The sequence below is a fragment of the Coffea arabica genome, chromosome 5c (assembly GCF_036785885.1).
Source record: "Coffea arabica cultivar ET-39 chromosome 5c, Coffea Arabica ET-39 HiFi, whole genome shotgun sequence".
Classification (NCBI taxonomy): Eukaryota; Viridiplantae; Streptophyta; class Magnoliopsida; order Gentianales; family Rubiaceae; genus Coffea; species Coffea arabica.
In genome coordinates this window covers 17,136,104-17,150,001 of record NC_092319.1, presented here as the reverse complement: position 1 = coordinate 17,150,001, position 13,898 = coordinate 17,136,104, and the positions used below count along the sequence as shown (strand labels likewise).

Below are 13,898 nucleotides of genomic sequence, written 5' to 3'. Positions count from 1 at the left end.
AACAACTAATACAATAAATATACATCAATGCAGTCCCAAATACGACATTCAAATTTCAATCTTAACATTTCTCTTTTCTTTCTATCCTGTACCTATTAATCCATACCATGTAACAATTATCCAACAACATGTAAGACTTATCCAACATTATGTTCATGCACGTGAACTAATAGAGCAGATACACTAATGAAGATCACAAAATGAGACATACCAATTTTACACTAACATTTCTACTCTTTGCTTCTCTGTGCCTGTTAGTTCACAACATGTAAGACTTATCCAACATTGTGTTCACGCACATCAACTGATACACTAGACATACACTAATGAAATCTCAAATACAACATACCAATCTCAGACTAACATTTCTAATCTGTCCTTCGCCTCTACCCTTTGCATTTTCTAGACCTTTTCCTTATACTATGTACTACATCTCACAAGTTTTGACTTTCTTATGGTAATGCTTTATACTTTAACACACCGTATCAATGTTTCTCCATGTCACTTTTTTCCCACATAACATAATTTTTAGACAATGTGCTATATGACCCTTCCTTGCACTGAATTATCTTGTCACTATTTGGTTTCGCAGTGTATGATACACTCAACGCATTGTACTATCTACTTAGCATATCGTAATTCAGCATCTACACCCATTTCTTACACTTACGAAATCCCAAACCCATGCACACATTTTATCAAGTAGTTGTGCTGCAAGATTTCCCCCTCCTTTCCCACTCTCCTGTTTCGACGATCATAGACAATTTTACATAACACTCCTATCATGCTGAACTTTTTTACTTGCCATACACAAAAACATCATAGTGTACACCAAAAACATCCACAAGTAAGGTCCTTCCAGTTTGAAGTATAAATAACACACATTACTGTATCATCCTAGACTTCCACATGTTTTACCTTTACAATTTGTGGTTTTTCACTACTCAGGATCCCACGATCTTCCACTTTGTAACTTGGGTTCACCTTTTTTCTTCTTTTACTAAACTCGATTCACAACAAAATTGGCCTTCTGCCACCACTTCTTGCTTCTGCTTCCTCTGCTCAGCCTTCAAAAATGCCGTAGTTCCATAGCTTGACTCCAATGTCACACTGTTCTTGCCAATCTTCTCTTTTACTCTATTATTTCTCCTCTCGTCTATTGCCGTAGTTTTTGACAGTGTTGAATTTCAGCAATTGCTTCGTTCATTTGGGAGAGAGTCTAAGTAGGGCTCTTCATTTTCAACCTTTCATTTTGGGCGGGAGGACGCTTACCAACGTTGCTGACGTTCCGTAACTTGCCATTACCCCAGATACGCTTTTAGAATTTTTTTCCCTTCTCAGTTAATAGAACGACGTCGATTTGGTCTCACCTGAAGGCTTGCTGACTTGGATAATTTCTCGCCTCACCTTTTTGATTGTGAGGGGACCGTTCAGGAGCGGTTCGCCTGAGGACAGCTCCTGCCCCGTATCCCCAATATGGAAATGGGGCAGTATGACCGTCCCTGAACAGTTAATGGCCATGATCTGATCTCAAAAATTTGTGCGGCTGAAATTACAAGTTGTAACTCGATTTCCACGCCATGTGTGGGTCCTACAAAAATTTGCTCTAAAGTTACGCGATGTGCAAAAAAAGTTACATAATGTACAAAGAAAATTACGCACAGTTGAAAATGACCAAAACCATCCTTAACGGTTGCACTTGCAACCGTCTGTGCCCCATGTCCCCCCAATACGAATAGCCACCCAAATTGACTTTGCCGTTGATTTTTATAGCTTATCCAAAACTTTATAGCTATGTTTTCAAATCAGACCGTTAAGTAAATAAATAAGTATTCGATTTACAATTCAAATCGGTTCAACTGGTTCATATGTTTTTTTGATTCTTTTATTTATTATAAAAATTGGATGACTTTAAATTTTAAAAACTTAGTATATACTAGTTGGAAAGTTCGGGTTTTTACTTGTTTTGATAGGTTCAACCTGTTCTTAATCGAATTTAATTGATTCAATTAATTTATGAGTTTATTACCAGATCGGTGTCATGATCAGTTTGCAGTGCAATCAGTCAAACCGGCCGATTTAGTCCAATTTCAAAACATTGCCTTATAACCCAATCAAATTCATACTTTGCATCTAATGTAGTGTGAATCTTTTGAGCATATCTATTACCCTAGAAATAGGTTTAAGCAGAAAGCAATTGAGACAATTGACTTAAAACACAAAACATTCCTTTTTTTTTATCACAAAACAGTGCTTGGCAATGACTGTATGCTACAAATTTGAAATACTTTTGTTTACAAGGAGTGAGAGTCATTTTTATGTGACAGTCCTACCTTCCCCTAGGGCGAACCCAAGGGTTTGGTGGACCGCCTGCCCAACTCTCGATAGAACTCATGCACTCACTCAAACCAAATCACGATTTTCAAGCCAAACAATTTCTTAAAACCAAGCAAATACTTGAATAACAACAGTCACAATCCTTAGGCAATAGCGTTAACTATTACAACCATAATATTTCAAATACAAATGAAATCTACACTTCTAAATGTCCAAAGTCGCTCAAGGAATCACACTAACTCTAGACAAAAGTTGGCTAGTCTAGCAACTCCAACTCTTCGCTTCAAATTCCTGTTAAGGAATAATAACTTAAAGGGATGAGCGGACGTTCAGTGAGGCCAAGATATCAAGCAAGGAAGTAGAACAAGTACTATAATTCAACTCATGTAGCACATATACAGAATAGCAACAATGGTTTCACATAAAGCCACAAAAGGACTAAAACACATTCATTAAGATGATATAGGAGCTCTTAGGAGCTAATCCACAAGCTTGCCATTTCATGATCTTGAATGTCATTTTCTTTTGTTGACACTCCGTCAACCACGCAAATAACAAATCAGTAGAATTCACTTCACATGAATCCCCATCCACCGTTTCACCCCCTACCGGGCGCGAACGCCAAATAGAAATAGTGGTGGTAATACTCTAGTATACCCAAGCAAGAACAAGTATGGTTGATGAGATAACACTCCAATCGACTTAATCAGGATAAAAGTACGAGATAACACTCCAATCAACTTAATCAGGATAAAAGTATTGAGACGGGATGAGAGGCACCTCCCACTCGAATTGAGTGTGGTACATACTGCCGCTCAGCACTTACAAGTCAAGCACAAACACAACCATAAGTACAGGTCAATCAAGTTCAAGCAAGTACAAGATCATTCAAGAAGGGGAAAATGAGTGTGATAAAGTATACCCTCACCTCATCAAGTTCCATATTCAACATATAACACGTGATATCATTCAAATAAAGATATCAAGAAACATTCATTTAACACTCACCATTTTAAACAAAATAACGTCAAAAATTCGCTCCCGAGTTATTCCCTTGATCACCGACAAATCCTAAGAACAAATAAGTAAAGTATTATAGTTCAACCATTCAAAACTTAGGTAAACCAAAGAAAATCCAAGTAACTACTAGTGCAACGATACAAATATGGTTTGGAGTGAAAAGAGAACATTTAGAACCAAGGAACATGAGTAACCAAGAATTTTCTCATTCCAATCATAAAACCAAATTCAAAATGGTTTAACAACTCCAACTTAAAGTTGGAAATGAAAGTAAGGGCAGTTTTAGGAAAACAAAATTTTTCAGTTTTACGCGATGTTATTTGAAAAATCATATCTCAAGCTTCTTAATTCCAAAATTTATAAACTTTATACCATTGAAAAATAGACTCAAAGAATTACAATTTTCCAGAAGAAACATTTGTAAGATTCTGTCCACAAGTCAGTCAAATTCCAGCCTCAAATTGCTGCTTCATCCAGTAGAAAAACAGAGCAGGTATGGAAATTTAGTCAATTTTGGAAAATGACAGATATTCATAGGAATTGAGAAAAATTCTAAAATTTTCACGGTACAAATTACTCTAAATCTAGTTTCCAACGCAACAAGCAGAACACAATTTGGATTTTTCTACACCAAGTTATGACAGATTTCCCAAGACTGTTTAGAGTTTCCTGCTGGAAAATTTCCAGCCATGGGTTTTGGTCAAAATGTGAGGTTTAAGTAGTATAACGTATTTTCAGCACACACTTGTAGGCTAAAGTAGTATAACGTATTTTGAGCAAAACCATGCCTAAATCATCAAGAAAATTTCAAAACAAAGGCTGCAATTGCAGCCCTTCCATTCGGCTAGCAACCAGAAATTTTCCTCCCAATTTTTCAAACTTTCCTCCAACTCATTGTCCCACATTCAGTCTAAAACATCTAGTAATTCCATAGGGTTTCATCACCAACATTGTGAGGACCCAAAATTTTCATACCTTTCATTTCGGTTTACTTGCTTGTATATATAGTGAATGATAACGGACAGTTGTACCTTATTGTTTCTTTTAATTGATTGCCTAACGTTTTGTGGCACGAGATATTTATGGTAAGAAAGAAATTTTAATACAAGAGATTTCAAATCCTAGATTTGACCAAGAAGAAAAAAGGTTTTGTTCATTTTTGCTCACTTTTAGAGGTTTACAAGTTGTGTTGTGACCCGATAGTTAGTTACATATTTTCTTTGATTTCATTTACTTGCCTTGAATTCTTGGTTGTTTTATTAGCTGAACCATGATTTTGACCTATTTTCTTATTTTACTTTGTGCATGTTTCATTTGATACATGTTAAGTCTCATAGTGCATAATACTAGTGTGACCGATTAGTGAGATGTGTGCAATAAATTTAGAGGATCAGAAGGAATTTTGTGCAAAAGGAATTATGTGACAAAAGGTGTTAAGAGATGATTGGAGGAGTAATAGATATTTGACTGCTTAAGAGAGACAATTAGATAGACTTCACTTGGATTTGTGCCACTTGTCAAACACCAAGCCAATCTTGACCAAGATTAAGCTTAAAACTTATCCAACTCAAGTCAATCACCATTTTCTTCCTTTGCCTTCCATGATGGACGAAATTTGAGAGGAGAAGAAGGGAAAAATACTCCATTTTCAGCCTTGATCTCTTGCTTGAATCATGGAAAACAAAACCAAGATCAACTCTAATCCACTCCAATCAACCTTGAGATAATGTTGAGGGGAAGCTCTTGGAGAAGTTTTGGAGGAAGAAACCCTTAAGTACTTCTTGTTTGGCTGTCCATCTAAGTTTTGGAGGTAAAGAGGAGAACTTTGCTAGAAATCCTCCCTTATCTTTGAGTTTCTTTGATATATGATATTATAGAAGCTAAAGGAAGGATTTGTATGGTGGATTTCACGATTTTCAGGTTGTGTTGTGATTTTCCTGCATCGTTTTGTGGGATTTAAGAGGTAAACTTGATAGCCACCTTATTTTTTCCACTTGTCTTTGTATCTACTTGATGGATGATACTTTATAAGGTAAAAAGCATGACTTTTATGATAGCTACCATGGTATTGTTAGGTTTGGTGAAATTTCCAACCTTGATGTAGTTACTTGAAGCTCTATATATACATGGAGTTGTGATGGTTAAATGCTATGTATATACTTGATTTAGTGAGTTGGTGGCCTGGTATGTATATGCTTGATTTGAGGCTGTTTTGTGGTGAAAATGAAACCTTGAAAATGGCTGAAAATTAGGGAAAATAAGGGAAAGTGCTCCTGAGAATTTTTCCTGCAGGAGACTTTGAGCAGTTTTGGGAAATCTATTATATCTTGGTGTAGAAAAATCCGAATTGAGTTCCGTTTGTTGCATTTGAAACTAGACTCATAGCTCTTTTAACCGTGTAAAATGCATGGGTTGGTTCACTTTCTATAAATACCAGAAAAGTTTCAAAATGGGTTGAAAATCCAAGACTGTCCTGTTTTTGCACTGAGTTGAGCAGTGAATTGAGGCTTAGATTTGACTAATTTATGGGCTGAATTTTATGAAGGTGTCTTCTAGAGAGTTGCAGTTTTTTGAGTTTATTTTCTAGAGGTATAAAATTTATGATTTTTGGACTTACAAAACTCAAATTATGACTTTTCAAAAAGCGTTACAAAAACTGGAATTTTTCTTATGAAATGACAAAAAACTTGAAAGGGTCTTGGAAACATTATCTGGTTTTTAAACCTAACTTTCTCGATTACTTCCACTCTATTTCATACTTGGATCATGGATTTATTATGTATATGAATTTGTCAACTTTCACATGGGACTTTCTAGCTTTGATATAACATAGTAAGCTTTGAAATGTGATTTTTAACTTGGTTGTAGGGATTTCCAGCTTTCAATTGAAATTTCCAGCCTTGAATTTTAATTTTCCAGCTTTAGTTTGTAAATTTCCAGCTTAGATGTATAATGTTTGTATGCTAGAGATAAGCCTAAATTAGTTGGTTTTGTAGTCTAATGTAAGAACCCTTTTTTTTTTATGAGTTGTGGAGTTGATTTGGGCTATTTTACCATAAAACTTAGCTTGAAAAATTGGAGGAAAAATTGAAGGAAGAACAGGGGAATTGTTGTCCATTTCATTTCTTGAAGGATAAGTGAGTAAAAGTGGACATGGAGGTGTGCTTTATAATCGATTTAGACTTCACTTGTTTAGGAATGTTTGAGTTAACCTTGGAGGTGATATGTAAGCTAAAATTTTGCCAAAATTATATATTTTGCAAGATGAAAGTAATGGCCATTTTAAGACATGATTTTTAGTACCGTATGTCACGTTTTAAACTTAAAAGTTTCGATTGTTTTCTTTCTAAAACAAAGGCAAGCATGCATATATTTTGCCTGGGGTTAGTAAGTCATGAAGTCTATGTATATAAGTTTTATTCATGATCTCCTTGTGATATTCACAAGTGAGGCTTGGATATTTGGAAATCCTACTTGATTGTATTTTGTTATTCAATATTTGATCGCAGATTTAGAATCCAGCCAAGGAGTTAGGCCTCAACCTGATTTTGCTAAACACTAATCGTTGGTGAGTGTTCCTTGCATGCGTGTGCTTTAAATGACTATGTGGAAGGTTGTGAATGTTGTCTGAATGTTAAATGCTTTCCAATGATTGCTAAATGGATTTTCGATGGGCGAGTGTGTACTTTATCGCACTCGACCCAAGCAAAAGTGAATTTTCAATTATTTAATGCTACTTGTGCATGAATGTAAGCCTTTTGACTAAATTGGACCCTTGCCCTTCGTCGCCAATCGATTCGAGCCAAAGCTGACTCGGTCAGGCGGCTGGTGACCCTAGGATAATGTTTGGTATACTCGAGTATTATCATGAAATCTGGTGGAGAACTGGCTAGTGAATTCAATGCAATAAAAATAAATGAATGAATGAATGACATGAACATTGAAGAAGTTTTCAAGTGCAAATATTTTCTGATGTCGGAGGGATAAGGAAAATGGTTGGCGAATGAATGAATGAATGGCTCCAAGTAAGCATGTATCCTTTCAATGAATGAATGATTGATTCTTGAATGACTGCTTATACTGTGCCAAGTGTGCAAAGTGCTAAATGTAAATATTTCCGTGTATGCCTGCTTGATTGCTATTTGGGAACCTCACTAAACTTTTAGTTCATTCCATTGTTTGTTTTTCTTACAGGCGTGGAGCCCGGAGCAAGTAGGCACGAACTAGTGTATATAATCTCTTGTACTTGTACCTTTGTAGATGAGATGTATTTGGAATCTTTAGAATGTGATCCTATGTTTTACTTTTGGATTGTGATTTAAGTTTGAATTGTTGGTTGAAAATGGAACTTTTATGTTAATTTTGAGGCTTGAAAGGCTATTTCAAGAACGTTAGTGGTAAGTCCTGGCGAGATTTGGACAGGTGGTCCGCCAAACCCTTGGGTATGCCCTAGGGGGAGATGGGGTCGTCACAGACATAACCATAGATACATATGTAGCCATAATCACAACAAAATAGCCATCATAATCACATCACAATCATATGCATAATCAAACTCTAGAATTCAAATATAAGGCATAATAATCATCAACTCATAATCTTTCAAGATTCACCATAAAATCTTGCCTTGAATCCAAAAATCCAACTTGTTTCCAACATAAGGTAAAGAAAGGAGAACAACCTAATACTTTACCTCTTTGGCCTTCCAATCAAGATGAAACTTAATCCACTCACCAAATCTACTCCCTTTTCCAAGGTCAAGCAAAGGTTGGTAGAAACCCAAGTTATTTTCTTCCTTTCCCCTCAAAGTCCAAGCAAAATTGAAGCTAGTTGGAATGAATCTTTTTCTTCCCTTTTTCTCCTCAAGCTCATGGCCCTCACTCTTTTTTTGTTCTCTTGGTTTTTATTTTGTTTGGTCTTAAGTCAAGAAAGGAAACAAAAATGGTAAGACAAGATTGGTCAAAGGTGTCTTATAACAAAAATCGGTCCCTACTTCGCCAAGTGTCACTTCCTTGTGATTTCTAGCTTCCAATTTCTCTAATCTCTTTCTCTTGTGTTGGTTTATTAGGTTTAGAACAAGTAATGAAAGGATAATTGGAAAGAAGGCTTGGTCAAAGTAGGATTAAGGCTTGGTCAAAGAAGTTAACACTTATGGCTATGGTGACACATGTCACCATCTAGATGTTTCTAAATTCTAACTTCAAGTATCCTACCTCTTCCTTATTGCACTAAACCCTCTCTTTTTTTTCCCAAAAGTTCCTTTCACACCCCACAAAAAAAAATCACATTTTCCCCCACTAAACTCCCACATGTAAAATTTAATAAAAGCATTAAGACAAAATCATTATCAAATTGATAAATAAACAAATAGATAACTAAATGAATAAAATTGCAAGGTAAGTCTATCTTTACTTGTCAAACATATGTGAGTTGTCAAGAGTTATTCTAACAATTACCCCTCACTTCTATATTCTCATGTTATGTTCCTACTAATTTCTTATTCTAGTGTTAATTTCTATAAAGGTTGATCCAACACTAATATAGGGTACATCCAAGTTATTTAATCACAAGAAACAAGTAACAAGTAACAAGTAAACACAACACCTTCAATTCTAAAACAAAAGCATGAAATACATAACAAATTTCAGGCTCTCACATTTTACATCAAATACTATTGAAAGTTGCTAGTCATGTTTAACAAATAAACGTTATTAGACAGTTTCTAAACTAAAAAACAAGTTCATGGTACTCCAAAAGTTCGTGTAGGCATATGCTTAGAGATCTTCAAAGTGCAGGAAAGCACACTTCAACAGTAGTTTTCAGCTTTAGCTCATTGGTAGCTTGAGGCATGCATAACGATTCATCAAGGTTAAAAATTATTTCTAGGGGATGGGAGCTAAATTGATTGCCTTTGCCCGTGTACAAAGATAATTATCAGTCAAGTCAACCAAACAATACACTTTATTTTTCGATCTCATTTTTTGGAATATCAGAAGGTTTTCAACACATGAAAAATTGATAGAAAAAAGATAAAAGATGCTGCTAATAAAGATTGGTGATAGGCTATTGCATATCAGTTCATAGATGATCGAGTATTTACAACGATTGAACCCGAAACTAGCTTTACTTATAATATCCTGATGGGACAGTTGTGTTAAAATACCTGTTGAGAGTGTGAGGAGGTCATGCGTGTCTGACTGGTGAATTCATCGTAAATTTTCCAGGGGAAGCATATAGAGTTGGTCTTGCACATGGCGATGGAATATATGGCGATATTGGTGAACGCAGTAGGGGAGTGTGATGATATGAGATAGGTGTCTGATGAGCTGAAGAAAGTGGGGACACCATTGGAGTTTGCCTGTTTACATTGGAGGCTGAGGCTGCTCCAGGAGATCTTAAAAAATATTTCTTTCCGGGAAGCATATTAATCTTAATTCTGGAAGGGGAAGAGAGGTGCAATGTACTTAGTATTGGCAAAATGAATATGTGGATCAAATGAAGACAACAAGAAGCTGAAAATGGTTTGAACTTACTTATTGTGGACATCAATATATTCGTCAGTTTCATCATAGATTGACTCCTACAGAAACAAAATGCATGTTGGAAAGGATTTAATTAGTCTCATTATATACGCAATGTTGGAATTTTGTTCTTCAAAGATGTGATTAAGCACAATGGAGATATTATGTAGTCTGTTTGTCAGTATAAAGCACTGAAAGATAACCAAATTAAATTGGTTTTGCACCATACGATAAATTTTATTCTATACCTACTATTACTCCTACTCTACACCAGGGGCAAGGGGTGAATCCAAGGGAATCAATGGGGAATCTGGAGGGGACTGAACCGCCTCCCGCCATCGTACCAAATGAGTGTCTTTGCATCCGTTGGTGAAATATTCTATACTTACTCCTACTCTATACTAAGGGAAAAGAGTGGACTCAAGAAGATTAATGGAGAATCCAAAGGGGACTGAATTACCACCGGACCAGACCAGATGAGTGCCTTTGCACCCGCTGATGAAATTTTCAAGAAATTCTAAACAAAAATACAGGCCAAGCTATACCGAAGGAGACATTTAAAACTCTCCCCGGTGGCCAACTACTCCAGGGGTAGTTGGTTCTCACCATCAAGTGGTCAGATTTGGTGAATTCACATACACGAGTTGTTCTCATGAAACTTAAAAGAGTAAATTGCCGAGCTACCCATAAACTATTACTTTTGTACACTTTTAGCCTCTCAACTATATTATGTATCATTTAAGCCCTAACTAACTGACTGTGTACACTTTAGGCCCTTTTGTCAATTTGTGCTATTTGAGCTAACAGAATGGAGGGACAATTTTGTCCCTTTTGGCCTTTTTGCCCCTCCATAAATAAACATATAACTGGAAGATGAGTAAAAGAATCAGACCACCATATTTCTTGTTATTCTTGTAGAATCTCATAAAACTTAAGATTGAAAAGTGGAGATTCCATGAGGAAGAGAGGAATAAGAGCCAAAAGCTCGCTATCCCTTCATTTTTTTGTGGGTGGACAATTTTGTCCCCTCCGTTCCATTAAATCAAACAACAAAAATTGCTAAAAGGGCCAACAGTTTACACTTTAATTTGTTTAAGGGCATAAATGATATACAATATAGTTTAGGGTACAAAAGTGTAAAACAGTAATAGTTTAGGGGCTGGTTGGGTAATTTACTCAACTTAAAATGAACATGATTGTTAAATAAATGTGGATTAAAAGGATCATTTTCTTCGTCAAAATGTTTCTTTTCCATAAGAAGATTACCTGCAGTAATTCTTCCAGAACATCTTCCATGGTAATTATACCAATGACTTCTTCATCTAAACTTGGAACTGTGTCTATTGCATCTGCTGCTTCTAGCTTGCCACTTGTGATTTTGCCTTTCGATGCTGGACTCAAGACTCTAATGTGACAACAGGGCCCTGATGACTCCAAAACATTTAGTGGTTTACCTTCGCCATATTGATAATTATTTGCTGCAGCAGAAAGAACAGCAAGCAAGGGAGCGTTACAACTATTACTCGATCAGGTTCGTATATGTCATGGAAAGACTAATACAGCATTAGCTATGAGACACTTAACACTAACTAATTACCATTTTGAGCTGCTTGAACTTTATATGAACATGAATCGATTTCTCTCTTCAACATTTCACGTTTGGATATAGCAACTTCGGTAGCATCATTGTTACGCTCACGGCTCTTCACAACAACAGCCATATGGCTATTCCCTTTCTGAAAGTGATTCAGAATATCATACAATGGTATCGAATCATAAACCCTGTTACAACGCATCACCATCAGTTACTCATACTTTTAATTTCAGTGTTAATTATGATTTGGCTCGTTCTGCTTTATTTGATCATGCTCTAAAGCAACAACAGAATAATCTACCTGGGTATTTTCCTGATTGTCAGATTCCTGATTGGTGTTTCATCTTCAGGACGGCATTTCAATAAATTCTTGACCTACATTCAAATTCAACAAGACAAAAAGAAGTAATAGAAATGAAAAATGTAGCACGAAGTTAATTTTAGCCTCCAAGAAGAGTACTCTATGGACATGATTACCAATATAAGGCCAACGATATTAGTCGGACTTCCTGAGTACACGGGCACACGACTATGTCCTTTGTTCAATATCAAAATCATTAAATCACTGAGAAAGCATACCGAAGAGATTTTAGTTGATACGAAGGAGCAACAACCCGAACAACATATATTTGTTGACCAAATTCAAAGTGGCATACTCATTGAGCTTAGAGTTGAGATCAAGGGAAAATATTTTCGACATAGGTGTCATAGCATCTTTGGCAGTTTTCTGTGTCAAGTCCAACGCTCCGGAGATGATGGTAGTTTCATCATGAGTTAACTCTCCACCTTTTCCTGCCTAAAATGAAAAAAGATATTAGCGTATAATGTTTTAAAATGTATTTAGGATGATGATTTTAGAAAGAACCTCGTTTCCATGGAAATCAATCAAGGTCTTCAGCTCTGCACGCCGTAATAGAGCAGAGTGCCCCTTTCCTAGGAGTAAATCCAGCAACTGATGCAGTGTAACAAAAGGAGTCAGAATAGGACCTTCATATGGTTTGATTTTTGTTATCGTATCAACATTTCAATACTACAAGAAAATTGCACGTGTAAAATTAAAATCTGATATTTTGAAGAAAGTCAACAATGCATGTCCAAAGCATCCACATTTTTGGACACTATTAGATTAGAATTAGATTAGATTAACTTAGAACCCCCTTAAGATTGTGAAGGAAAAAGTACCTTACTAATAGGATAAGATATTGGGAAAACAACTATGACGAGCAAACGAACCACTATTGACAATTTCGCACCAATACTCAGTCCATAACGAGAACACACGGCCTGGGGAATAATCTGCAACAAAAAAGCAAGCATTCCCTCAGAAAGCTGCCAATAGTACTCCAACCAATCCTGTCAGATATCCCAAATACTATACAAGATTTACCTCGCCAAAAGCAAGAATGAGGGTGACTGATATTAATATGGCGCCCCAGGCAGGGAGGAGAGCGTCGAGGAAGATTGGTAGGGCCTTACTCAACAAAATAATATGATTTCAGTAACTGTGTGAAGAAAATTTTCATTTTTTTCAATTTTTTTAACAGGAGAGGGGTGAAATTTAAGAAACTAGAGGGAAGAGAGAAATTTGAATCCAGAATCTCTAATTCTTGAAACCATGGCCTTAGCCGCGATGTTAAATTCTGCTTGGCATGTGAAGAACTATTAAATGCCAAAAATTACATATCAATCCATTGACACATGTACCTCCATTGCCAGGGAGTTGCATATGAGGAGTGTACACAAAAGCAAGTGTTGGTTTTTCACAATGGGCAGAATCTTTGCTGCAAAAATTTTATGGAGGCAAAAGAAATTAAAAGCAGAGAACAGAATAAGCTGTTCATTCCTGAAATGAAGTTTTCAATATAGAATAGAGAAGACTGTGCGCTTCAGATATTTAGACCGGACCTGCATTCTTCCTGTCCTCCGGCAGACCTGCCTTAACAAGGACCTCAAGCTCGACAAGGCTGAGTGACATGAGTCCAAGGGTGAGCCCTGACATGAGACCAGCAAATGCCACGAGTCCCACAGATATTACTAAGTATACCCAGAACATGGATTCACAACATGGCACATCATTGGCAGCCATTTTGTTGTATGATCAACAGAAGTTCTGCACATGGAGTATAAATATATAGGATTTGGCACTCACAAAAAGATGGTAAACAACTGAGGGAATCAGGACAACACGGTGCAGGTTTATTACTACCCATAATTGCTTTATAATACTACATTATTAGCAGGACAAAGAAACAAAACAGACGCGGCTTCATGACCTCAGTAACTAACCTAATTTTGGCTTTGCAGAGTTTGAGATTATGAGATAACTAGGAAGATGACAAATATATTTCGCCTAAATGCACGCTGGCCAAGAGTTGAATCCAGTCTTTTTAAGTATATTTGTGACATGCTATATTATATTGATTAGT

General features: G+C 36.3%; 1 protein-coding gene across 6 annotated transcripts; it reads right to left on the bottom strand.

Moving 5' to 3' along the window:
• Window positions 1–776: 776 nt before the first annotated feature.
• On the bottom strand, window positions 777–13,660 carry LOC113688822 (DUF21 domain-containing protein At5g52790-like). Of its 6 annotated transcripts, XR_011815024.1 has the most exons (14): window positions 13,378–13,658; window positions 13,177–13,253; window positions 12,860–12,943; window positions 12,655–12,768; window positions 12,338–12,424; window positions 12,129–12,268; window positions 11,950–12,037; window positions 11,774–11,847; window positions 11,476–11,660; window positions 11,145–11,356; window positions 9,891–9,937; window positions 9,521–9,793; window positions 3,346–3,408; window positions 2,420–2,628 (listed from the first exon to the last, which is right to left on the bottom strand). XR_011815024.1 is itself a non-coding variant. In XM_072050647.1 (13 exons), exons 1-12 carry the CDS (start codon window positions 13,556–13,558, stop codon window positions 9,541–9,543), a joined length of 1,542 nt encoding a protein of 513 aa, XP_071906748.1. In that variant the 5' UTR covers window positions 13,559–13,658; the 3' UTR covers window positions 804–1,591; window positions 9,521–9,540. The 6 variants fall into 6 exon arrangements, 5 of the variants coding, with proteins under 5 accessions (XP_071906749.1, XP_071906748.1, XP_027062424.1 ...); XM_072050647.1 differs by lacking the exons at window positions 2,420–2,628; window positions 3,346–3,408 and adding an exon at window positions 804–1,591; XM_027206623.2 differs by lacking the exon at window positions 3,346–3,408.
• Between the last annotated feature and the right edge of the window lie 238 nt (window positions 13,661–13,898).